We start from the raw sequence: 26,521 nt of genomic DNA, 5'->3' as shown, positions 1-26,521 counted from the left end.
ACTTGAATCAGTTTGTCTTCAGGAGACCTTATATGTAGCACACATTCTACTTTCGAGCTTTCTGTGCAGTGCTTCTGCTTTCTTTGTACATGCCACGTGTTTGATGTTGACAGACATTTTTATGTCAACTGTTTCTTTAAGAAAAGAGAAGATTCGCAGATGCTTTCTGTGTCCTTTGAGAGCAGCAGGATTGTGACTTGAAAGGCAAGAATGATCTTTGGTTTTTTAGCTTCTGTTGCACAAAATCTGCACATTGAAGACCAGCTGGTGTGATGAAGCCGGTTTTATTAGAAACAAAACATACAATACTGCTACAAACATCTTATAAATACCCGAGCAGCAGACGGAGAGGCAGCTTTCGAAATCCGCAAGTCTGCGTTTGTATTGAGACCGCACTAAAACAAAAACATCAACAGCAGTGCGTCGAGATGCGATGGGTCTAAAAATAATCCGCTGTCGGCTAGAGGCGGCGTTAAAGCTCTCATGCTTAATTGGCTACAATGGCACCACATTTACCCTCCTCGACTAGGTAAACAGGACTATCTTCTGCAGGTGTGCTAAAACAAAACCTAGTTTCCTCCCTCCGTTCAACTTGAGGTTTCATAACAGAGCTTTGTTAACATAAACATCAGATTTATATGTGGCCGCTACACGCTGGATACATGCTAAATTTTGATTAGGTACCAGTAACGTATAACTTGTCCTGATGTGCGTGTAGTGTTATGATGGAAATAACTGATTGTTACTCTCTTTTTAGGGGCTCCATGTATGCACAATATAATCTGGCAATAGTGTGATCCTGCTGTCTTTGTGCTACCGGGCAGCAGAGGGGTTCGTGGGTAATCGACGGGTGGATATTCAGGATTCCTAGGCAGGGCTGGAAACCGCCAGCTTCTTCAGATGATCCATGAACACCTGAAGGCTCACGTCGTCTGTAAGGATAGGCGCGCCAGACTCCTACACAAACACATTTAAGAAAGTGTGATTCAATCGCCGGCGGTGTGAACAACACATTATTAGTACAAGCTGCGACGCGTTTATATGGTTATAAAAACAGCCTCTGGTACAGCGGACTATTCAGTATTCCTGACAAAGCGCTCACCTGACCCCACGCATACATGTTGTTGTGTGTCTGAGAAGGATTCACTTTGGACAGGAGAAAACGAGCCTGCAAGGAAAGAAATGAGTCTTAGGATCATTTCATACCATACACAGCAAACACATTGTTTTAATATTCAGAGCAGCAGTCGACAAATCACAATAACCAATTATAGTCGTTTATTCACAAGTACTAAACCTCAGAGAACGAGTTGCTCAAGCGTAAAATTCGACTGATGCGATGCTGAAACTGAATGTTTTCTTCCGTTTGGTTCGTCATTAATCATCAAAACTTAATGAAAATGGATGAAGCAATTTATAAATGTTTCATCCTACATTATTGTTAAAATTGCTTAAATGAAAAGAAAAAACATTTTGCAATTTCATTTGTGGCTCCCACAAACCAATTCATGTAATTCATTGAATTGAAATGAGATTACAACGCTGTGAAAGCTTATTCCAAGTTTTTCCAAAACACAAACATTATCTTCTCGTTCTCTGTAGGGTCGTACCTGGCTGCCTCCGTGCTCTGTGTCTATATAGCGTGGCATGGGAAATCGGCTCTGTAGGATCTCCTGGGCATCGTCCACCGGAGCCTGCAGCAGATGCCGGAAGTTCTCGTACTCGGGCATGTCCTGGTATCCGGCTTTACGCCACTGCGACACCGTCTGCAAGTGGTACAAAGCAGTCAGATGTCATCGTATTTTACAGGCTAGTGATAATTTTTTAAACCATGTCTCGGGGTTCCCACACCTTAGTTAACTTCAAATTCAAGGACCTTTCAAGGACTTTCCAGGTCCAATACCCTCAAATTCAAGGACCAAATGTGGGGACACACTTCAAGTGAGAGCAAGGTTACAACGTGTTACCTTTAAAGATACATTGTTACAGTTCCCTTTCGAGGGAACTCGCGCTGCGTCACTGCGGTGACACTTTGGGGACGCCTCCAGGGGTAAGTGTGTCTGAATGCGTATATCAAATTCAACCAACTTAATGACAAAGAGTGATGCGGGGGCCAGGAAGTATATCGCTATCGTAAATATTGCCAAAGACGGCGTTACAGGGACGCATGAAGTATGGCAAGGGAGACGCAGCGTCTCGTTCCCTTCTCAACGTACATGCTTAACGTTTTCATATGTCAAACACAACTATGCAAAAAATCATTTTGGTATAAATCAACATTCGCATACAGAAGATATAAACATTTAAAGCGAACGGTTTAGCACGTGTGCTTAAAAAGTCTAGAATTTTTATGATATTATCCTACAATACACAGGGAATAATATGGATTTTTATCCAGAAAATAAATTCAAGCACTTTCAATGACTTGTATCTATGTATGTATACTTTCAAAAACTTCCCAGGGCCTTGAGTACACAAGTAGTAATTAAAAACATTGCTTTGGATAAAAGCGTCTGCCAAATGCATATCTAGTAACATCTCAGTCCATTTGATTAATGTTTTACTTCATTAAGCAAGCGTTTCATCAGAAAATGTCTCTCACAGCCAAGTTTTAACTTGCTTTAGGTGCAATACTGGCTCCAAATTTATGCGCTTAGATTTTTAACACGTCAGATCACAGCAGACTGCACCTTAATTATTTAAAAGATTGGATAGACACTCGGTTACCAGGGTCTATAAAACACAGAGAGAGTTAACATGCAGGCAGAATGTGACTCTCACCTCTCCGTGGTAGATTAAAATCTGAAAGAAGGTGTCCATGAGGAGGATGCGATCGGGCAAGATACTGCTGCTGTCCAGTAACACGGGCTACAACAGAAACAAAGGCAATGTTATTCAACTGTCTTTGTGAATTAGATGAACTCCCTCCTCTTCAGCTCTCAGGGTTAGAAAAAAACTTGCATAAAAAGCTAAAGCCCTCAATTAAAAGCAGATTAGAATGGACAGACATCAGTTTGAGGCTGTTAAAGAAAAAAATATACAAATGCTGAACAACAACACTACAGACCAGCTGAACATTCTGTACATTTTATATAGTCTGAAAAAACTGTCAGGGCAGACATTATTTGCTTAAAGGAATATTCAATTTTCTTAAAAGAAAAATCCAGATAATTTACTCACCACCATGCCATCCAAAATGTTGATGTCTTTCTTTGTTCAGTCGAGAAGAAATTATGTTTTTTGAGGAAAACAGTCCAGGATTTTTCTCATTTTAATGGACTTTAATGGACACCAACACTTAACACTTAACTCAACACTTAACAGTTTTTTTCAACGGAGTTTCAAAGGACTATAAATGATCCCAAACGAGGCATAAGGGTCTTATCTAGCGAAACGATTGTCATTTTTGACAAGAAAAAGAACAAATATGCTCTTTTAAACCACAACTTTTCGTCTAGGTCCGGTCCAGCGCGACCTAACGTAAATGCGTAGTGACGTAGGGAGGTCATGTGTTACATATATAAAACGCACATTTGCGGACCATTGTAAACAATAAACTGACACAAAGACATTAATTAGTATCAGTTGACATACGACAATGTAGGAACGGTCCTCTTTCAACACACTTGTAAACACTGGGGCGGAGTTTCGCGTTCGTCCTCTGTGACCTCTTGATGTGATGACGTATTGCATCGGGTCACGCTACCGCATCACGACCGGATCTAGACGAGAAGTTGTGCTTTAAAAGTGTATATTTGTTATTTTATTGTCAAAAATGACAATCGTTTTGCTAGATAAGACCCTTATGCCTCGTTTGGGATCGTTTATAGTCCTTTCAAACTTCATTGAAAAAAACTGTTAAGTGTTGAGTTAAGTGTTAATTGTTGGTGTCTATTAAAGTCCATTAAAATGAGAAAAATCCTGCAATGTTTTCCTCAAAAAACATAATTTCTTCTCGACTGAACAAAGAAAGACATCAACATTTTGGATGACATGGTGGTGAGTAAATTATCTGGATTTTTTTTTAAGAAAATGGAATATTCCTTTAAAGGAACAGTTCACCAAAATTTAAAAATTCTATTACAAGCTGCAATTCCATTTAAGATTTGCTCAAAACTGTGGCTTTAGTTTTTAAATGTCCTTAAAAAACAATTTCGAAACGACAGGCTTCCATTAACCGAAGTTATGCAACTAAAACTTAATTTTGTTATCTCGTGAAAAGTCGTTCATATGGCGCTGCGCTATCCAACATGCATATGACATCAAAATACCGCGACTTGAAAGCATACAGAGCAGTCGTTCTTTGGGTATTTTGATGTCATGCATCATGATGCCGCACAGGTGGCAGCTGGTGACTTCTTTTTTTGAAGGGCACAATGCGAAGTTCGTCACAACATGTATGTAGCATGTCAATGTCATGTGTGTAGTTCGTAATTTCAAAATATGTGTTCTGCGCTTTGAGAGATCGTGTGTGCATCACGTGTCATGCCAAAATAAACCCTTTAGATGCGTCTGCAGGACTAATGATAAAAGAGACACTCGCACTTGCCAGATACCCGCATAATCTCATGCGTAATCAGAGTTTACTGTTAAGGAAGTGTCTAGCGTGTATTTTGTGAACGTGAGCGTCTCTTTTATCATAAATGGTTTTGACGAGTGCGCAGCAGGCACGTATTTTGACAAAACACGTGATGCACACCGGATCTCTCGACACGCAGACCACATATTTTGGAAAAGGGAACCACACACGTGACAATCCAAGCACTTATTTTGAAATGGCGCATCCTCGGATGAGCAGTCACCAGCCTCCACTGTGCCACACGAAGTTGAACACACCTCTTCAGTCTTGTCCTCCAATCAAACATACCGTGCCATATTTAAAGAATGGTCATGTGACTTTTACGCCCGTCAGGTGGCCTGTAAGTTATGCAATATATTCGTCCTTCGAAATGGCTGAAAAACTACTTCACGCGAGCGTAAAACTTTTTCGCGATATATGAGTTTATGCAAAATTGCCATTAGACAAATATTCAGTTTGCACAAATTGAAGGGCAGTTACTATTTACTCTTAAAATTCGGCACATTGTTAAGTAAGAATAAGAAATAAGAATTTTGTGTTACCAATTGAAGTGATATTTTAAGTTGATCCAACTATTTAATTTTTACAGTGCATAAAACAATCTCGAGATATGCATGAACCAATGAGATTAGAAGTTACTGTTGTGTCACCATATATATATAGTATCCGTGAAAACATGCGGATCAGAACGGCATATATATATATATATATATGCCGTTCTGATCTGCATGTTTTCACGGATACTTAACATTTTTTGTGTTTTCCCTAAGGGTGTCATGATCGAAATTAAGTCACAACCTCGAACTTCGAATTACAAAATGGAATCGTCGATGCTGCCATGTCCCCATGTCAAGTCCGGTTGGCTTGCCAAGTGGAAAAAAACATGTGTTGAGTGCTGCGAGTCAACCTCCTCTAACTTAGCTAGCTACAGCCAGTCAAAAGATAGCATGGCAAATGCATGAGACACCATGCGAGCTGCTCTTTACAAAGGTCAGATATTATATTTCATAAAAGTTTAGTCTAAAAATGGCATAGCAACCTGTTCTTTCAAAAAAAAAAATCGAATCGAACCGTGACATTAGAATCGAAAATTAAAATCGAATCGAGGATTTGGAGAATTGTGACACCCCTATTTTTCCCTCACAAACTTATTGTTTAGCTCCAGAAGCTTCATTTATTAACCCGCTGGAGATTTTGACTGAACCCGTTAAAAAAAGATTTAAAGTTTCATTTTTTGTGATTTATTGGTTTTTTTTTACATAAAATCAATGTAAATGTCATTGTGTGATAATATAACCTTAATATCATTAATATTGTCAGAATAAGGTAATGACAAAGATTAAATTAATTTGAAATCGAATTTTGATACTCCTATAATCTCATACTACCTATAATTCTATTGCTATAATTTCATAACTAGATTATGAAACTTGAGCTTGGATTTAACAAACAGTGTCGCATTTGGATTACTTCAGAGATGTTCGTATGTGATTTTTGGAGCATATAAGACAATAACATGAAGGCATTTTAATACAAAATAATTAATTTATGTTTAGCTGAAGAAGACGTCATATACATCTGGGATGGTATGAGGGTGGGTAAATTATGAGAATTTTTATATTTGGGTGACCTATTCCTTTCACAGTACATGTAACTCTTATGCTCATAGATACAAATGACCAGTGATACAGTACAAATTTTACACTAACCACAGTAAGTTTTACACATGGATTTGCAGCACGGTTTAATATACAACGATAATATAAGATTAGATGAATCAGAGGGGAAAGTCAGGGTGTGCTAATTAATCAGAACACAATTTAATCTGTTGAGTCTGGGGACATCGTGTGTACAGTCATCATGACACTGCATTTCACATTCAACAGATTGCAAATAATTCAACTAGTTTGCTCTCTATCAATAGTATATTAGAAAATTAGGATTTACATGATTTATATTATATAATTTATTATATGAAACTATATACCGTGTATACCCATGTATCCCTAAAACATATTTGTTTTGATTTTGTTAGAGTTACTAAAGAATCAAGAAGATTAAAAACTTTAAAGTCACCATGAAATGGAAGTAGCGATTGTCTTCTTTACCCTATCGTGACCAAGCGTGCCGCACAAGCCCTGAAAAGTGAAGGCAAAACGTCTTGATCGCCCCCCAGTGACTGGTCCCAGTACAGGTCATAAACCCCACCTCCCCCATGTTATTCAATGGGGCTTGAGACCAACTAAACTATTTAATTACACTTCAAATATCTTTTTTCCGAAGCTGGTTTCTGTCATTTACTGTAATTTTTATAACGCTGATGTAAATTCAAGTGTTTGTTTTTAAAATAAGTTTGTTTTTAGTTTGTTATTTAATGCTATAAAAACGATGGTGTCACGTCATGATTGACAGCTATGATATGCGCATTCTGCAAAGGCGGGGCCTTGATTTCGCGGCTTTACTTCCTGCTCACTACTGCACAGGATTGGTCCCGAAATCGCTACTGTGCAGACTCAAGACCCAAGATGTCAGCGCCATATCGGGACACTGCCGGCTTCACTTTTCACCAATGGAAAAGAGCGAACGGGCATTGTCCATCTTTTTTACAGTCTATGATCGTGACATATATCCGAGTGAAACGGTTTCAGAGAATATTATGAGAATAAAACAAAGTGTGGGACTTGATGTTATCCATCAAGAAATGATTGGATCATTGAAAGTTGTTGCTGCAATCTTTTACTGGGTAAAAAAAAGTTAGCCCCGCCCTCCCGCTATTCCTTGTGATTGAAAGTGAAGAGTGGTCATTTCGAGGAGGGAAAGAGATTAATGTTTTTGATTAAAGATTATGAGGGCACATGAATAAAAAAAAAAAAACATTATAAAACGGGCAGTTCTGGTTCTTCATTCTGATTGGTTGAAACGCGTTCTAAATAAAAATACCCCGGTAAACCCACAGTTCAGACCGCATTACAGAAGTATCACTGCGCCAGTGTTGCTGCGTACTGATTTATGAAAATAAACACCACAGTCTTTAATCATATTTTTAATTTGTATACAATTGCACAATTATGGCGATATCCAGATAAATGTCAATAATATTGTTGAGTCATATCGTCAATGAAGAGAAAACGCTCCCTGAGGAGTTTTTACCTCAAATTCATATTTCCGCTATCCACTGGGTGGCGATCTTACCCAACTTAAACACTGACGCATTCACTCAACACTAAAAAAAGCGTGTTTTGATCAGTCTCTGAATCTGATCGCTTATAAAAGTTATTCACATAAATGGAACTATCTCCGCTTTTAGCTAAAAAAATCTGAGAGGTGATAAGAGAACAAATGAAGGTAGGATGAAACGTTTTTTTTGTTGTTGTTTAAAAGCGGATGGTCTGTTCTTTCATTTGATAATTTATGTTTATTTAAAAAAGAAAATTTTTCTGCAAGGCATTAAACTAAAACTGGGTGGCAACTTAAAAAAAAACGCTGACGGGGAAAGAGTTCAGCATGCTTCCAAGCATATTTGATCATCACTTGATCGGTATAAATGTTAATGTATAAATTAGATGAATGTTGGTTTATAAAATAAACACCACAGTCTTAAATAAGATTTTCATTGTGTGTCTGCTGCGTCTGTGTTGGTTGGGAACTGCGCTCTGTTTTAGTCACAGGAACTACTTTGTTTGGCGGAAGAGTAATATTTGAACTAATACAGTTACAGCTTATTTGTGTTTTATTTTATAAAATCCCGCTAACATTATCCATATGAAGTAACCGTTATATAAAAGCAATAAGCCCCGCGAAGTAGTGGGGTTACAGTGCATTTTATAACAGCTAAGGGGGTTTTAGGCACGACGCGACAACGCCCCTTAGCTGTTATAAAATGCACTGGTAACCCACTGCTTCTTGGGGCTTATTGCTTTAATAAAGCCCACAGATGAGTCATTTATAATAAGCACCACAACCAAATGTTTTTATATGTTTTTTTTTTAATTAAAATTTCATTGTGACAACTAAGAGACAATTCAGGATAATAATCTGAATCTGATTTCAGTCAAACCACACAAACATTCTTGCATTTAGAAAAGGCTAAAATGAGGTGTATGTTTACCTCAGGCGGTCCGTTGAATGAGTATGCGTACAGGATGGGCTGTACCATTATCAGAGACTGGGTCAGGTCCTGCCTCATAAACTGGTATCTGTAATAGGTGCTTTCATCAGGACTGTTGTTAAATACTTGCAGGAATGGAGATCTCCTCAGGTGGAACATGAACTGCAGATAAAGCACACGGTTATATTTTCCTTTCACTTTGTTGTGAGGGCTACGCGGACACCACAGATCTGTTTATATGAGTGGTACCTGAGGATACAGCGAGAACGTCTCAGAGAAACGGAACGAATTGGGGTCGTCTTTGTGATATTCTCCAAATTTCTGGCACTGCAAATGGAGGAACAAAAGATTATTCTCTAATAATCTGAAAATATCTCTTTACTTTACCGTTAGAGATCTGTACAACACGAGGACATTACAATACAGAAAGTTAGGAAGATAGCAACCGTTTAAAATTTTAGGACTTTAACCATGCTATAACAAATATTATATATAAAATGTATAAATGAAAAACTAATATCTGCTTTCACTATGAACCAAATCAGACCAATTCAGTATTTACTGGAATGCACAATAACATACAATATATTATGCATCCCTAATACTAAAGGGGGTCGCACACCGGACAAGAAGCAGCGAGGCACGTCTCTGACAACTCAGGGGTATCGTACACAGGACGTGCACATTTAATAGCGTAAGCTTAGTCAGATAGTTGCTACTGCAAAATGCAAAATATACATTAGCAGCCAATGTTATTCGCTAACTATTTGGGACAAATATGATGTTTTTTAATTTGTGAGTGGGATTTGAGCAGCGTCCAGAGTCACAACGGACAGACGCCCTCAGGCGCCACTGGTGTGCATACATTCATAGAAAATAATGTGTTCTGTTTATAGATTCATGACCGGGCACAGCGCTTCTCATCTGGTGTGCGACCGCTTTAAGGCAATTTGGGATCAATTTGTGATCAACAGTACTACAGTGCCTGTAACATGGTAGGGTGGTCCTATACACCTTATTCAGTCCGCTGCCATGTTGTTTTCAAACCGAGGGCGAGGCTGTGAGGGATAGACGTCCAGACCATGCATTAAAATTTGATGGGATATATGACCTAATTTGAGATGAGAATGGCGCATTGTGTACATAATATCTGTTTTGGATATTAGCCTGTTGGCTAATCACTAAATTCTCATGTTGTAAGCATGTTTACTTTTCTTTAAAACACCAATATAGTGCAACAATATACAATATTTTATGACCAAGTATACATCTCCAGTTTGTATAGAACAGGGGTCTCCAACTTTTTTTTTTAAATGACAACAATCTAGAGAGCTACTTGTTTGATATAGTCAATTAAAAACTTTTTTCTTTTACTTGTTGATTTTATTTTACTTAATATGTTTTATCATTGTTTAAAATGTTAACATACCACTGATTCTTGAAACTTTGGCAAAAACATGTCCCACCAAGAAAAGTGCTAATTCTGTTGGAAATTAATAACATTTTCATGAAGAAAAAGAATCAATGTTATAATCAGGGGGTCCTTTGCACATATGTAAGGTTTTTTATAGGTTTATTTTTATTTTTTATTCATTTAATGATTATATGCTGGCCCACTGCCTACAAAATCAGCTGTCCTCGGTTAAGAGATAATCATTTCAACTTGATTAAAAAAAGCCAAAAGTAATAATTAAATTGAATAATATATTTACCACATGAAAGGGTACATTGTAATATGTATTAAAAAATACAAACAGTGAGTTTTGAACAATATTTACTATTATTTTGTGATTGCTCAAAATGTGTCCCACACATTCGTCACCACCGTCAGATATTTATAAAAAGCAATAAAATCAGACAACTACAGGGTCAACTGCATTCCTGAGGACCCCATTTTCAAACCTTCAGCTCTTCTGCATGCTTTAAGATCACTCAAGCTCCTGTATGTTTGCTATTTTCTCTTAAACTTGTTCAGATTTTTAAACACTGTGACAACCATAACATGTCAACACCGTCATCGTTGTATAAAAAATATTAGATTAGATTATGAAATAAATGTATCATTTTTACGAAGAGGTCTGAAGTAGCTAGCAACAGAGGGGAAACAAGATGGCTAATGTGAACAACTCATCTATTTTTTTATCTATATTAGGTTTTTGTCACACCGTCTTTTCTGTCAGGTTTTATGCATTTTAGGAAGTTATGATTTGATTTTTTCATCACAGTGCTCAGGATTGTTATTTTTTGGACCAAATATTTACATAAAGTTTAAGCAAGAAGCCATTGACTTGAGTGGTTTACATTTTGGAATAATGCGGCCAATGTCACCACCGTCAGATTAGTGTCACCACGTCAGACGGAGTTTTATTTGTTTTAAATGTATATGCTTACAATATGTTTCTTCAGTGCTGTTGAGTTATTAAATTAATATTCTCTATTAATACAAAAATATGTTTATTAAATAAAAAAATCATTACTTTTTCTATTTAGGCTTAAAGTAAACGTTGTATGATAATAGCTGGAAAAACGCCTATTTTATGAAAAAAATACGAACAGGGGAGGTTGCACCAGTAAATTGCTGAACAGCCAAGACCTTGATCTATAATGATATACCTTCAGATTTCGTAATTTAACTAACTTTTTTTTTTCAAAATTTAAACCTGTTTTATCCAAATTCCCAAGAATCACTGATACATTAACATAATCTGTACGAATTGGAAATAAGTTATAGGACTACATTAGTGTTTTACAGAAAACTAAGCATGCTTACATCCTTAGAAATTAATGATTAGCCAACAGGCTAATAACAAAACTGATTTTATGTACACATTGCGCTGCTCTTGTCTCAAAATTAGGTCATATGTCCCTTCTCATTTTAACAATCAATGAAAATTTGTAATTTTCTGTGCTTAAGTGGCTAAATGACCAGCATCCGTACAAAAAAACAGGTTTAAAGTGCACGCTCTGGACGTCCATCCTTTGTAGCCTCGTTTTGGAATCAACATGGCGGCAGGCTATAATAAGGCGTATTGAATAAAGAGGATGTCCTGAAAAACTAACCAAGCGGATGAGTTGTCGGTCCAGCCATCGCAGGACATCAGGTCCCTCCTCTGTCTCGGCCTTGCAGACGGACAGTCGGGCCATGAGGATGGCAGCGGCCTCCTGGTCAAAAGACGCCGCAATGCTCTGTATCTGAGTCTGGGCATCGGCCCAGCTGAGAAATAGGATTAGATTAATACATTGACCTTCTAACAGCATCTACATCGTCAATCTGACTCACTGTAATTGTTTCAAAGAAAAAGTACAGAAGTGTATCTAAAAAGAGCCATTTATCGATACGAGTCGAGTTCTTTCGGCCACTTTAAGTCCTTCAAAGTCTACAAGCAGCACATTAGTCTTTGTCAAAGAACGAATTTACTCTTTACTCTTGGAAGTGCATTGATTCTGACAAACAAATGGCATATTCTAAAAGTGGAATCTTTTGATGTCTTCAGTAGTTGTCATGGAAACTGGAAGTGACTGAAGATAGATGATGTGCGGAGATGATGTCCAAAACCTGATTCTAGGAGATGTCTATAAAAGAGACGGTCATTATCGATCCCAAACACAATCTGCACTGTCAAAATGTTTACGACCAAGGCATGCACACTTTTCCTGTTGAACGTACTTTGACTCATTCAGACCCTGAAAGGCCAATTCTGAGGTACGTATTTAACCGTAAACAGGGTGAACTTTGAGATAATAGGCTAATTTCAAGCCACAAAATAGCTGCCAAATTCAGAAGACTGTTGCACTCATGGTGTAAGTATTGTGTTTAGAAGCTCAAAAAAGCAAGTGTTTATCTGTAGCACAAATGGAAAACTTACTTTCTTGCAATGGTGGTGACTCTAATGCGTCTTTGCCCACTTGAATGCTGATACTGCGTCACAAATTGTATGGCTCCACGTCCACCCTGTGGTATAGGAGCATTGTGCTGGAAAACAGAAAACGTCATTATTAAAGACCGGGTAAATCATTTACGACAATTGTTTCTAAACACATTATATATGTTAGAAATGTATTGCTGAAACACGTTACAAAGTTTGTGAACTATGTAGAACTGAATTATGGAGTTATAACATGAAACAGTTTTTTATAATTTTTGAGTTTTTTATTTGGGTGGGGTTAGAAGGGTGGATTGATGATGCACCGGAGTGACCAAGCATGGTCCCGCACCTAACACAATCACAAGCATCCATTCAGGTTGTAGCGATATTTAAGAGATGACGGCTTTTCTGAGAGTGGGCATGGTTTCAGCAATGACAGCGGACAACTTATTTTATTTTCTTGGCGTTGTTTTTTGTCATTCAAATTTGGCTGGATGGTTAATATCACATTTTTCTGTGGTGTTTTCACAAACTGAGAACACACTTAATATTGGACTTTAAACAGACTTTAAACAAAGCGTTGAGTGTTATAAAATTTACCGTTATATAATTTTCTAAAAACTTTTTTATATTCACCGCTAGAAGTCCCTAAACAACAGCAACTATGGCCACAGCTTGATGACATTATTAAAGAGCTTGGAACAATGGGCACTTAGTATTCACTTTTATATACGATAAGAATTGATCAAACAGGACTTACAAACCATATTCATGGATAATGTATTAAAATAAAGTTTCATAACCATTACATTATAAAGTAAGCCCAACAGTGTGGCTTGATAGAAGACACAACAGAACGATGTGCGCTAGACATTACTACATCCACATGCGAATTACTATTACTGCACAGAATGATCGACCCATGTCACCAAACTATCGCAAGACCGAAAGCAATACTTACGCTATAGTTTGATGTCATACGCTGATCGCTTTGTGCAATGCCACATGAAGTCAAACAAACTCAAGGTTTCTATGGCAGCAAAAGCAGAAACCAAGGATTACCCCAGACATGACACTACTGACAAGTGACACTAAGAAGATGTGTGAAACGTTTTTTAATTCTCTGGATTCAAACATTGTTGAAAATATTTGGGATAACGCAAGCTGGTTGGTAAGAAGAGCAATTTTAAAGTCCAAAAGTGGGTGGAGCCAGCCCTCGCCATCTTGGCAACATGTCACAGTGCGTTACTCCTAGATAACCAAAAATGGGCAAAGAGGTGGAACGTTGGTGGAGCTGAGGTGCCTGGTTGCTGAAACCACACCCGCATAGCTCAACGATAAGAATAGCAATAACAATCCACCGGGTGTGCCTCATACATCTTGAAAAGTGAAGTCGCTGGCTCTTTGATTGCCCCCTGGTGGCTGGAAGCAGTACAAATCATAAACCCCACCCTCTTCATGCAAACGAACGGGACTCGGCTCTAAATAAACTAAATTATTTACACTTACAATAAAATTTTCCGAAATATAGTTTGGTCCTTCAATGTAGTTGTATCACGCTGATATGTGTTTAATTGTTAATTTTTGTTATAAGTTTCATTTTAGCTAGTAATTTGATTCTATAGAAACGAAGCATGTCGTTATGATTGACGTGGTTGGATTGGGCATGCAAGTGTTTGAGCGGAAGTTTTATACCACGGCTCCGCCTCTGGCTCTTGCCCTGGCTCCAAACTGACATTTATACATAACATGGCAGCGCCCATGGTCAGACATTTTTGGCTTCAATTCATTACAATGGAAGGAAGCGACATTGCGCCATCCATCTTATTTTTTACAGTCTATGCAATCCACCTGTCACTAAATTATACAAAACTTTAAGGCTTAATATAATTAAAACTTTGCCGTTCATGACAATTATGAGGGGGATTAATTTTTTTGTAACTCATTCACCCCCCTCATACTGTAGTTGTCATGAACAGCTACATTTGCTATATAGACCAAAACCACTTTTTGTACAATGCTGTAAACGCATTAAAAAATAGATAGCCACAGAATGAACTGGGAATCTAAAGAGACATTGACACGGCTGAAAAGTGTGCTAAATGTTTAAACATGTTTAAAAACTGATTGTATATCAAATCTATATTTGTCTAGAGATTATTACGCAAGGTACTGTAAATATGGGTTATTTAAGAGCTAAATTAAAAAAAACAATAAATATAATTGTAATCCAAAACACATGACCAGCCACATGTAATAGGATATAACTGATATATAACTGATGTAAAGGCTTAGGAGCTTAAAAGCACTGAAGCACTGATTAATGATCAAGGCTTAAACCGCATTAGATTTGCGCTTTACACCAATTATACCACGAAACCACTTTTGTACGAAAAGGCCCATGAAGTCGACAGTAACAGAGGACATCGAATTTCAAGCTTTATGTTTGCAAAGCAGTGCAGTCCAAACCTCCCCGTGCACTTTGTGTCCACAGACACTCGGTTCTTCAAATGTTAGACGCTTTATTTACCTCTATGTGTGATTGTAGCTGTTCACATAGTTTAAGTCATAGTCTAAAGGCAGCATGTTTGTCGTTTTACAACCGGCTGAAGCAGGTGCTGATAACACAGCTGGATGGGGTTGCTCCCCTGAGACATGAGCGCTTGTTGAGGAGCAGCTCCAAAAGATCAGCATGAGGTCCACTCCTCCCATACAACGACACCTTCCCTTGAGCTTTGGCACACGGCACAGATAACGTGACCTCATCTCTTGGCAGCTTTCAGTGTGATCTCGGTCATGGAATGAGTGTTTGCCTTTTCTTGTCTGTAAATGCCTGCTTTTAAACCCCCATGTGAACGAAGGTGGGTGGTCAGGATGCAGTGGACGTCTTTGCTTTATGCCGTGCTGTTGATCGTTTCCAGTATCTGCTCGGTGTTTGGGAATTCGGTATTACTGTTGGTGGTGTTATTTGACAAGAGCTTGCGGACAGACACCTGGCCTCTTACGATGAGTTTCTGTCTAAGCGATCTGGCGTTGGCCATCTTCGTCATCCCTTTTGGAATCCATAACAGCCTTTTCTCAGTGAAGAACTATTCGAGCAAAAGTGTCCTTTGCCAGGGCAGCGCTTTCTTGTTTCTTCTCTTTCAACTCGCCTCCATCCATTCCCTCACCTGGGCCGTTGTCGACAAATTCACCGAGATCTGCTTCGCTCTCAGTTACGCCAGCATCTTCACAGCACACAGGGTTAAAGTCATCCTTACCTTGGTGTGGGTCTATAGCCTCCTCAACGCCGCTATGCCGTTACTCGGCTTCGGTAGTTACAGCTACAGCGAGACGAAGTTCCTCTGCATTCCCAGCTTCCAACCATCCAGAATCGGCTTCAACATGCTCTTCATAGTGTTGGGAATAATCATTCCTATTCTTCTAATGTGCTCCATGTACGGATATATAGTTTATATAGCGAGGAATCAGGTGAAACGAGGGACGTTCGTATGCAACGAAGACCACTGTTTCTATGTACCGGCCAATAACTACTTCAAAAGCTCCATAGTAATGGTCACAACGATAGGTAAGCACAATTAAAACAGGGAAGATAAAGCACGTTTATTATATTTGACGTACCGTATGATTTTGGATGGTTCATAAACCATAGAAAGATAAGCCCTTATTGACTGTTAATTTTGCCTTGGCATATTAAGATTTGTTTCCTGCTCAGCACACTTAACATTTAATAAGTAGCTAAACATTTGATATATTTTATATTAGGGTTTAGGTTCCAAACAAGTTAAATAAAGATAATGAATAAAATTACCAATGTGTTACCCTCTCTTTGTACTTTTGTATTTAATTTTAGCTTAATCTATAAAATCTGCATAAAACTTTTGAAAATTTGATTTATCCAAAAAATAATTCAGCTTTGGCTTCATCCGGGTCCTTATAATGTAAATGTATGTATTGTCTTATAGACACTGTTTTCTGTTGATATGCTATAGTAGACGAATTGTATTGTGAATTTTTATTTTGTTTGTACAAAATAAAATATAATTGTAATGTATTCCATAAACCTTCAGATCATCATTAACATACATTAAATCTAAACGGGCGTGTATCCAAACATTTGATTTGTAGTGTTTATGTGATGCCATCTGTAAAAAAACATTTTTTGTAATTTAATTTTATTTACATTTAAGCATTTGGCAGATGCTTTAAAACCATGCTGCCTAGGCATGGGGCGGTATAAGATTCTGGCGGTATGATAACCTTTAGCAAAAATATCACGGCTTCACGGTTTTGCGGTATTGCCATTGCAACACTAAAATGTGTTATTTTCAAATGCCAGGTAAAAATAAAGCCTAATAATATGCTTTCAAAAAATATATAATATTTTTGTGATGTATATTAAATGTAAACATCAAATCAATCACATGATTTAATGATTTAATTAATTTTCTATAAACACAGCTCATACCTTGGAGACGGTATCACAGAATATTTTAATGGTTTTAAAACCTTGACTGTTTAAAAACCTCAGTAGTATACCTTGAAACCGGTAACTGGCCCATGCCTAGTACTGCCTCACGATTAGTCGTGACTTATCGTTTGCAGAATAAAAGTTTTTGTTTACATAATATATGTGGGTGTACTGTGTATAATAATTAAGTATAAACACACACGCATGCATGCACGCACGCACTTAAGAAACATTTGCATGTGTATATACACGTTTATATTTATATATAATCTATATTATATATAAATATAAATATTTATTATATAAAAAAATTCTTAAAATTATACACGTTTATCTGTGTGTATTTATAGAAACATAATTATTATACACACAGGACACACATATATTATGTAAACAAAAACTTTTATTCTGGGCAGCACTAGTTCGAACTCATGACCTTTTGTGCAGTTAACACAATCCTAAACCACTTAGCTACATGTTTTCTACATAAAATCATCCTACATAATGTGAAAATATAACCTTGATATAAATATAACATTAACTAATTTTCTTGTAAATTAAATAAGCTAATCTGAAACATTAAGCATGTGATGTTATTGTGTTACAGTGTGTCTGCTTGTGTGTTGGCTGCCATACATCATAATTTGCTTCTATGAGACGCTGACAGGAAAGGAAAGCTCGCAGTTTGTCTCAGTCATTGCCACGTGGCTTGTACTGTTCACTTCAGCCCTCAACCCATGGATCAACTCAATGACTCGAACGTAAGCAATCACGTACATAATTGTGATCATTAAAGGGCAACATAAAGGTATAAATTGTGGTGCAAAAATATGTTTTTTAAAATGTTAATAGGATATAAAAATGTATAGCATATGGGACCAAATGATATTGGTGGGTGGGGCAATAACAAATAATAATCAAATAAAATATTTAACTCACTGGGCTTGTAACGGGTTACTCAACATCATTAAAGGGTTATTTATAACAAATATATTTATATTAAATGTGTCAGGGACGGGTTATAGATAAGACAGTGAAAGTAAAAATGTGTTGATCAAACTCAATCCGAAGAAAAATCTCTAAATCAAACAATAGATACGTGGCTGTTATTTGACTGTTACTATGTTTGTATCTCTCAGGAGGTACAGGGTGGCACTTCGCAGAAATGTGAATAAAATCCGAAAGATGGTTCAGCATCCTTGTAAAACCTCCCTCTTCAAGTGCACAACCGTACAGCCGGCCCGCGAGACCAACGAATCTACTGCATCATCTCCCAGCGTGCCTCCGGCACCACAAACAAACAACAGACCCCAACAGGACCTCACGCTGGCTTGAACACAACCCGCAATGACCTCTCCCTCCTACTCTAAGGATTTAAATTGAGCAGAAATAACCATGACTTACAGCATCGCACGCAGCATCGGTTTACTCGGCACAACAGGGCACTGGGTCATGGAGATATAACCAGGAGCAAATTGCTGCTTATCATGTACAGACTTCACAGAGACCTTGGAGGAACTTGTAATATATAGTGCATAAACTAATTTGCATAAAAGTAATCCATGAACAAGTTAATTTAACAAAGACTCTGCTCTACCAAACCAAAACATGCATCCACGGGTATGCACTATTTTACGATAAACACACGTAATGTCTTAAAATAACCACCAGAGCAATGTCTGTGGTAACGGTAGTATAATTATCCCCCGTCGTCAATTATCCCCTATACCTTGTGAAAGATTGAAAACTGAACAGAAATGCACAAACTGATCTGATGGGGCTCACAAAACCCCCCAATAGTTGTTGTACAATGAAATGCATGATGAGAGATATTAGGACCATGCATAACCACGTTGTACAATGAAATGCATGATGAGAGAAATTAGGACCATGCATAACCACAGTATGAATGAGTAATTGAAGTGAACTTAGACTTTTTCAATGTTCAGCACTTTGCAACATTTTTATCTACTATTGCAGCATTGTGAATCATCTACTTGTGAATCATTAGAGGCTATGAAAGGTTATAATATACTGCGATAAAATAGTGCATTATAATTCAAGCACTGCAAAAAATCCCATGCTAGGGAAAGTATGCCCTCTAGTGGACCATCCACAGGTAAACTGGGAATATACAGTTTGAAAATTGAATTAAAGGACCAATCAAGTTAAACTCCAGCAACACTTTCTGAAGCATATGGGAACATTTTTGTAAGAGGAGTCAAAACTATTTTGTGATAATCTGACAGTGTGTGTCATGTTAATGGAGTGTATACATTAAACACGGGTAGTGAGCATTTATTCAAATATATACTATAGTAAAAGTATAGTCATTTTTAGAGTTAAAGATATAAATCTGCAAAACTTTGTGGAATTTTGCATGTGCAGGTTTTGTGCAAAATTAAGCATTTCTTTATCAAAGGAAAATGTGACCATGTGTACACAGATGTATCATAAGCAGGAATGCTTACATACCTGATTTACAACTTCAAAGTACAACGCAAGAGTGGTATTTGGGTCCAGTCCGCAAATCTTCCACTGACTTGTGCCACCAGTTCCCAATTCCTACAGATAGAGATCAAAACAAAAAGTATGTATGCTGATAACCGCTAAACACTGAAACTATGATATGTCTGATCAAACTCAGATGTGATACTCACATTTTCAGACACACAGGGACCTTTAGCGTTCAGAGAGACGCATGGCCCGATCGCTCCAGAAATCTTAATCTCTCTTGAAGTCTGTCCGGCACAATGATTGAATTAAAACAAAACAATATATTTTTTAAGAATGACTACAAAAAAAACCCATTAAAATGTAAACCAGGGCACCTTTATCTCCAGAGTCGCTGCCAGTGCCATCTTGAAGTTGCCCTGCATGTCCTTGGAGAAAACTCTTTGGAAGGTTTGCTTGAACAGAGATGTGTTGAAAGAATCGGCCATGACCATGTAACCCCTGCGATAACACACAGACAGCTTTTTTCCATTAACAACAAACCTTTGAGTGCCTAAAGCCATGTTTTTCTAGTTCTATTAGAAAATATTAGGTCGTAAGTTTTAATTCAATGGGACATAAAAACTGCTAAATCAAAGTATAGCTTGAATGCACTGATGTTACTTTGGATAAAATCATCTGCCATATTAATAATTTAATGTAAATGCAAAGAGGAGAAAAGTTTTTTTACAACTATGGTACGTGTTTTTTGTGACTCAGAAACACAGTAAGTTATCTTTAGTGTGGTCAAATGTGCCACACATAATCTGTTAGCTTGCTAACTTTTTTGGGTTCATTTTGGAGTCACTTACCCCGTGTAGTTGGTGCAACACTTCATTTCCAGTAAGCCTGTCTGGTCCAGGGCACAGGCGTAAATATCAATGATGTGTCCGTTGGTGGCAGCTCGGTTGGCTAAGGCTTCATAGTGCTACAGGCGAAAGCAGAGCCACTTTAACTTCATACACAAAGTAAAACTCACACAATACGTAAACATGCATATCTATAACTACTTAATATAAAAAAAAAAAAAGTCAAAGCTGTAGCTAAGAATAAATAGGTGCTCAAATAAAATATTCGACTACTAACTTTAGTAGCTTTCTTCATGAACTTTGCATTGTCTTTCTCAATGTCATGCCAGGATCTTATAGGTATCTTTAGTTCATCTCCCACCACCATGCCTGGACCTTGAGTAGCTGGACCACCGATAAAAGTCATGATACGAGCGCCGGTGTTAGGGAAAGTGCACTGAAAAGGTACAGAAAAAGCAACACATTTATTGCAACTAACCAAAACAAACAAACAAACAAACAAAACAAACACAAACTGTCATTCTGATGTCAAATACATCTCACTTGTACTGTAAAGTTGACAAATAAATTGTGTCTATTAACTTTCTTTTAACTTCAAATTTAAATAGATGTATGTGTATATTTAAAGTGCTATAAATGGTAAACTTCTCACTACTTAACTTTTTTTGTTCCCTACTCCTGTTGACAGCAAAGTTATAATTAAAGTTTTTCAATATTTTACTATGTTATCACCTCAAATTAGACAAATTAATACATAACTATCTTTTTTCAATGCGTACACTTAATCTTTGTACAGCGCTTTGTCAATGTGTTAGCATTTTGCCTAGCCCCACTCATTCCTTAGGATCCAAACAGGGATTAATTTAGAAGCCACTAAACACTTCCATGTTTTCCCTTTTTAAAGACTGTTACATGAGTAGTTACACGAGTAAGTATGGTGGCACAAAATAAAATTTGGCAATTTTTTAAGCGATAAAAGCTTAAGAGCACTTAGTTTGCAGCACTTAGACCTGTGGAGTAGTCAGGATTGATGTTGCTGCTGCGCGCCGAGGTCGAAGTGCTGCAAACTAAGTGCTCTTCCACATACAATATAGTTCTCATGTTTATCTCATTTATTTTGTGCCACCATACTTACTCGTGTAACTACTCATGTAACAGTCTTTAAATAGGGAAAACATGGAAGTGTTTAGTGGTTTTTAAATTCATCCCTGTTTGGATCCTAAGGAATGAATGGGGCTAGGCTAAATGCTAACACAGTCACGATGTGCTGTACAAAGATTAAGTACATGTATTGAAAAAAGATAAGTATGTATTAATTTGTCTAACTTGAGGTAAGAACATAGTAAATATTGAAAAACTGTGGTGTTTTCCTTTAATACTGTATATACAGTATTTACTACTATAATAGTTAAGAGAGTCACCTCCAATAAACCAACAGCGATGGAAAGAGCCACTCCAAGTGATCTCAGTGGCCGTTTGCCTTGAGTGACGGGCCAGGGGTCTCTCTGGAGCTCTCCCAGCAAATCAGTCAAATTCATATCTACGTTCTGTACTGGCTGCAAGAACCTGAAAGCACCATTATGTTCCAAGAGAAGGAGATATATTAACTATATTCATGAGACTTTAACCCCTATTAGCAACAATTTTGATTATTCAATTAACATTTAAAAGTGAAACAAGGTTGAAACATAAAAATACAATTTTTTAAATCACCTGTTTGTAGGAGGAACCTGAGCTTGTTGTGGACTTCTACCTGCTTGTGCTGCAGCTGGTTTGGACAATCCAAGCATCTCCTAAAAATACAGAATGGACATTAACTAAACTCTAAGCCCCATATGAAATGAGTTTCTGATGAAGCTCCTTCAGCCAAAACATCTTCACCTGGAGCTGTTTAGCGCTGAGATCTTTGGTGCCTCTAAAGACGTAACTCTTAGAGATGCCTTCACAGCCCAGCTCGTGAACCTGGACCATGCGTCCGAATGTAATGAGGCCCACCAGGGCGGTGGGAGGCAGCAGGCTGAGGGACATCTGAAGAGACTCTTTCAGCGCCTGTAGATCTTCGTCATCCATACACGTGTCCACCACATACAGGATGTTGAGGGGCATCTGTGGACCACGCTGCAGAAGAGACAGGAAGGCAAAATGTTACTGTGCTCCCAGACACAGTTTTAAACTTCCTGATATAATTCAATTAGTCAAATTGAGAAAGTTTTTACTATGAAACAGTTCAGCATTTTTTAATAAGATCAACACCTTTTAACTCCACAAAATCTGTGTAAAATTGAATAGTAACTCTGACATAACGATTAGCAAGTGTTAATTTTGCTTATGACAAACTTTACCTGGACAACGTATTCAATGGTGGAGAACTGTGGGAGAAGTTCAGCAGGTTGGTTGACCTCCGATATTCCAGCATAAGTTGGTGGGAACTGATTGCGGGACAGATATTATTTATATCATTAACAACCCGACTCCCTTTAATGAATCTCTGAATGTTTAAATGAACTGCTACCAAACTGCTATATCTTTACCTGATTTCTCTGATAGCAGAAGTTGCATGCCCATAGTTTCGCTCTGTAATCCACTTGACTGATAGCGAAAATAAAATTGAAAAAAAAAATACAGAAAGGAAAGAATATTAAGACATCTCACATAATGTGTAATACTTTTTACTTTACAAACTTCCCAAGGAGTCAATTAGTAACAGGTTAATAATACACACAAACAATAACATTAATAGATACGAGTCAACACATAAAACACAAAATTAAACCTTTAAAGCATATGGACCAGTAAACATGATCCAGAATATTTTAATATAAATTCAGGTCCTACAGATAAATTATAAGTTAAATTAGTTATTCAAGTTATTTAAATTAGCCCAAAACTCATTAAAATTAATCAATCACTTATAGATTGAAAATTGCATAAAGTTGACCTACCTTTAATACTCTAAGATTATCTAATGCTGCGTTTACACCAGCCGCGGTAGAGGCATCAAGCGCAAGTGATTTCAATGTTAAGTCAACGTAAAGACATGTTGACGCGCGTCTGGAGGTCTCGCAACATGAATGAGCCGTTTAGCGCGGTAGACACGATTCCGCCTCATTCGCGCGAATGGCGCCAATAAAGCGTTGCCGCCGGAAAAGCGTGAGTTGAAAAATCACAACTTTGGCGGAAAAACGTACTGCGTAAACCAATCAGGAGCTTGCTCTAGTAGTGACGTGATTACAGGAAGCTAGCGGAGTCGCAGAAGCCCCTCCCATGACAAGAATTTCCGGGTGAATGTCTCGATGACTAGAATTTCATGCGCAAATGAAGCGCGTACACTCAAAATGTTCAAGCGTCCAACTACGTGCGGTAGACGCGAATTTAACGCCTCAAACGAGCCTGGTGTGAACCCACAGTAAAGCCGCATTTACATTGCATGTTTGAAGTGACTCAATTCCTAATGTGGCACAGATCGGATATGACCCACGAATGTGTAAGCAGGAAAAAAGCACACAATAGCGCACATTCCGATATTCTCCAATCTGCTTCAGGCCTCATTCCCATGTGGAAATAAATTGGATATGAATCGGACACATTCGCATCTGCAATGCAAGCGGACAGATTGGATATTCCCATGTCAAGACGTGTTGTGCGTCATTGAAAATGCAACGCTAGCAAATGACGTCAACTCTGCTGGACACCACCCGCGTTCCTATGACTCTTTTTAGCAGCGCAATGGAGGACGATGGCTCCACTTAGGAAAGTAATGTTGAGGTTTTATGTCATATAATCTTGTATAATCTTACCAGGTCAGTATGTCTACCTTGAATTATTTTGCCAAGTGTTTAGTGTAAATGCTGATATCAGATACGAGTCGCTTTTTAAAGATAATGTAATGTAAGCGGGTACAGGCAACAAATCGGAATTTGGCATCAAGATTTGCAGTGTAAATCCAGCCTAAGTTTCTTCAGTGTGTTCTGCACCATCGCCTAAGGTAAGTCAATGTCGTCTGGGAGTCGGATCATTCTGATTGGCTGTTTGGCTTAGCTACAGAACACTCATTTTTTTTTTGCATCTCTCATTCCAATACTTGAATATTAAAAAAAAGGCTTATAAAATTTTACAGATATATCAAAAAGCCGTCTGTGGTGAGCGAGAGGAAACCGTTAAGTGAGCACTGCTTTGTTTATGTGTTGTATCTCATTAATTACTAGCTATTCCGGATTCCAGTATTGAGTAATGAATACCTACTACTACAACATGCTGGTGCTAACTGCACATGCTACTTAAAACAACTTTGGACCCAGACGCAGCCAAAGCGCCGTCAATGTGAGTCGACTCCACAGTCTGCTTTTGTTGGGGTGTCCCTACCCTAACTTGCTGCTCATACAACTTAATGTGTTACATAATTGCCTTGAATTTACCGCAAAAGGATAAAGCAGATTAATAAACTTGTTGTTTTCCTAGGTTTAATGGACTTACCACAAAGGATTGAGCACAGCTCGGCACGTGGCCCGGCTACACAGCACGGGCTCGTACTGGATCGGGGGCAGATCCGGTCGTTCCTTTAGAGGGGTGAACAACGAGGCCACCGGAACAACCATACGCGTGGCTTCCAGACGACTGGATGGCCAGACATTCCAACTGAAACGGACCCCATCACGGTCCTCGTTCTGCTGGATAAACTCCTGGAAGGTCGCCATAGCACCCTCTGGGAATTATAAGGTATGAAAGGTTTGTGGAAAAGGAACAGAAATGTGTGTGATGTTGTACGTAGATAAAAATCTAGATAAAACTATTACACAGATAGTACTGCCCAATCTGAATCACCAACTTTGCCCTTTGGACACTGAGCAAACTATACATGTCTATCACATCATTAAAAAGTGGTAATAAGATAAGAACTATGTCTATGTGGTGCCCAAAATGCTAAGTTACCTCATTTGATTTTAACAAATAACCTTTCATCATGTAATGATGAAAAATGCTTTCTAGGCTTTCATGCACAGTCACTGATCCTAAAGACACGAGCACCAACTATGCCACATGTGCAGATGTGAAAGCACAAGCAAATGAAGCAAAAACAGCGACTACGAGTTATGCAAATAAATGAAGTTTCCAGTGTAATGTAAATTAATGTATGGCAATGTAAATTACAACCCTTATGTTAAAGAAATAATAAAGAAGCAATACAGCTCTAGATTTAAAATAAGTTATACAACTTTGTCAATGTTAGTTCGTAACAATAAAAAAAGCAAATCAAATAATTAAGGATAACTTATCACAAAGCAAAATATAACATTGACGGTCAGTATAGAGTCGGTTATACAAAGATATCTGACTCTTGTAAACAAGTTTCCCTTTAATAAAGTTCAACTAACAGTTATGTGGGTCCACTGTGGGGCGTTAGCCCCCTTTCCCAAATTAGCCACAACAAGCTAGCTCGATAACTTAAAAACACAAAACACCTTATCAGCACTAAAAACACTGTGAAGAGGAAACATATCATATATGAAGGTAATAATCTGACTAAAATTTCAAGTAACTGTCGCTTGTTGATCACGCATGATGCTTCAGAAATAGCACTGACTGACTTCACGCTAAATGTCCTTTAAACGCACTTTTATTTACACACGGCCCATGTAACGCCTCGCGACTGTCCTTGATAAGTCATATCACGACCGAACCGTAAATAATGTGGTGTTTGGTGAGTAAATGGTGTTTATACGTACCTGAAGTCTTGATTTTGTGCCTCAGACGCTCTCTCTCAGTCTGTGACAGCGCGCTCACGAGCTCGTCCGCGCTCCCGAGTTAATGACGTAGAAGCGCAATATGGAGTCGGTGCCACGTCAAGAGTTCAGCACTCATTACATGCCATTGAAATCTTGATTTTTTTTTTAATATGATAGGATTTTTTTTATTACAAATTATGTACATAAAATGTAAATACATAAAATATTAAATTTTAATATATACAATATATTTAGAATGTCAATTAATTTTACATTTAAATAAACCAAAATGTTTAGTTAAATGTTTAATTTAGTTACTTATGTATTATATATTGAATTTCTTTACATTCATCAATTTTATATTTCATAGTTTATCGTGTACTTCTGTGTAACGCATAGTTTTTAAGTTAATGCTAAACATTTCTAAATAATAAAAATCTATCTGGGTATATGTAGGTATGTTGAATGCATA

General features: G+C 37.7%; 2 protein-coding genes across 2 annotated transcripts; one reads left to right on the top strand and one right to left on the bottom strand.

Annotated features, from left to right (window-relative positions):
• Positions 1 to 265: 265 nt before the first annotated feature.
• Positions 266 to 26,186, bottom strand: sec23a (Sec23 homolog A, coat complex II component). Its single transcript, XM_055172235.2, has 20 exons — positions 26,050 to 26,186; positions 24,800 to 25,028; positions 22,858 to 22,915; positions 22,669 to 22,755; positions 22,208 to 22,444; positions 22,040 to 22,119; positions 21,748 to 21,892; positions 20,604 to 20,762; positions 20,330 to 20,445; positions 19,856 to 19,979; positions 19,685 to 19,765; positions 19,500 to 19,589; positions 12,554 to 12,660; positions 11,748 to 11,901; positions 8,937 to 9,014; positions 8,688 to 8,849; positions 2,782 to 2,868; positions 1,611 to 1,766; positions 1,103 to 1,168; positions 266 to 957 (listed from the first exon to the last, which is right to left on the bottom strand). The coding sequence occupies exons 2-20, from the start codon at positions 25,018 to 25,020 to the stop codon at positions 868 to 870; spliced, it is 2,298 nt and encodes a 765-aa protein (XP_055028210.1). The 5' UTR covers positions 25,021 to 25,028; positions 26,050 to 26,186; the 3' UTR covers positions 266 to 867.
• Positions 14,625 to 19,482, top strand: LOC129417511 (adenosine receptor A3). Its single transcript, XM_055172236.2, has 3 exons — positions 14,625 to 16,121; positions 17,632 to 17,785; positions 18,164 to 19,482. Exons 1-3 carry the CDS (start codon positions 15,383 to 15,385, stop codon positions 18,357 to 18,359), a joined length of 1,089 nt encoding a protein of 362 aa, XP_055028211.2. The 5' UTR covers positions 14,625 to 15,382; the 3' UTR covers positions 18,360 to 19,482.
• Positions 26,187 to 26,521: the final 335 nt, after the last annotated feature.

Source organism: Misgurnus anguillicaudatus, chromosome 7 (genome assembly GCF_027580225.2).
Source record: "Misgurnus anguillicaudatus chromosome 7, ASM2758022v2, whole genome shotgun sequence".
Lineage (NCBI taxonomy): Eukaryota > Metazoa > Chordata > Actinopteri > Cypriniformes > Cobitidae > Misgurnus > Misgurnus anguillicaudatus.
The sequence above is the reverse complement of the archived record's forward strand: the minus strand, read 5'-3'. Positions and strand labels throughout refer to the sequence as shown.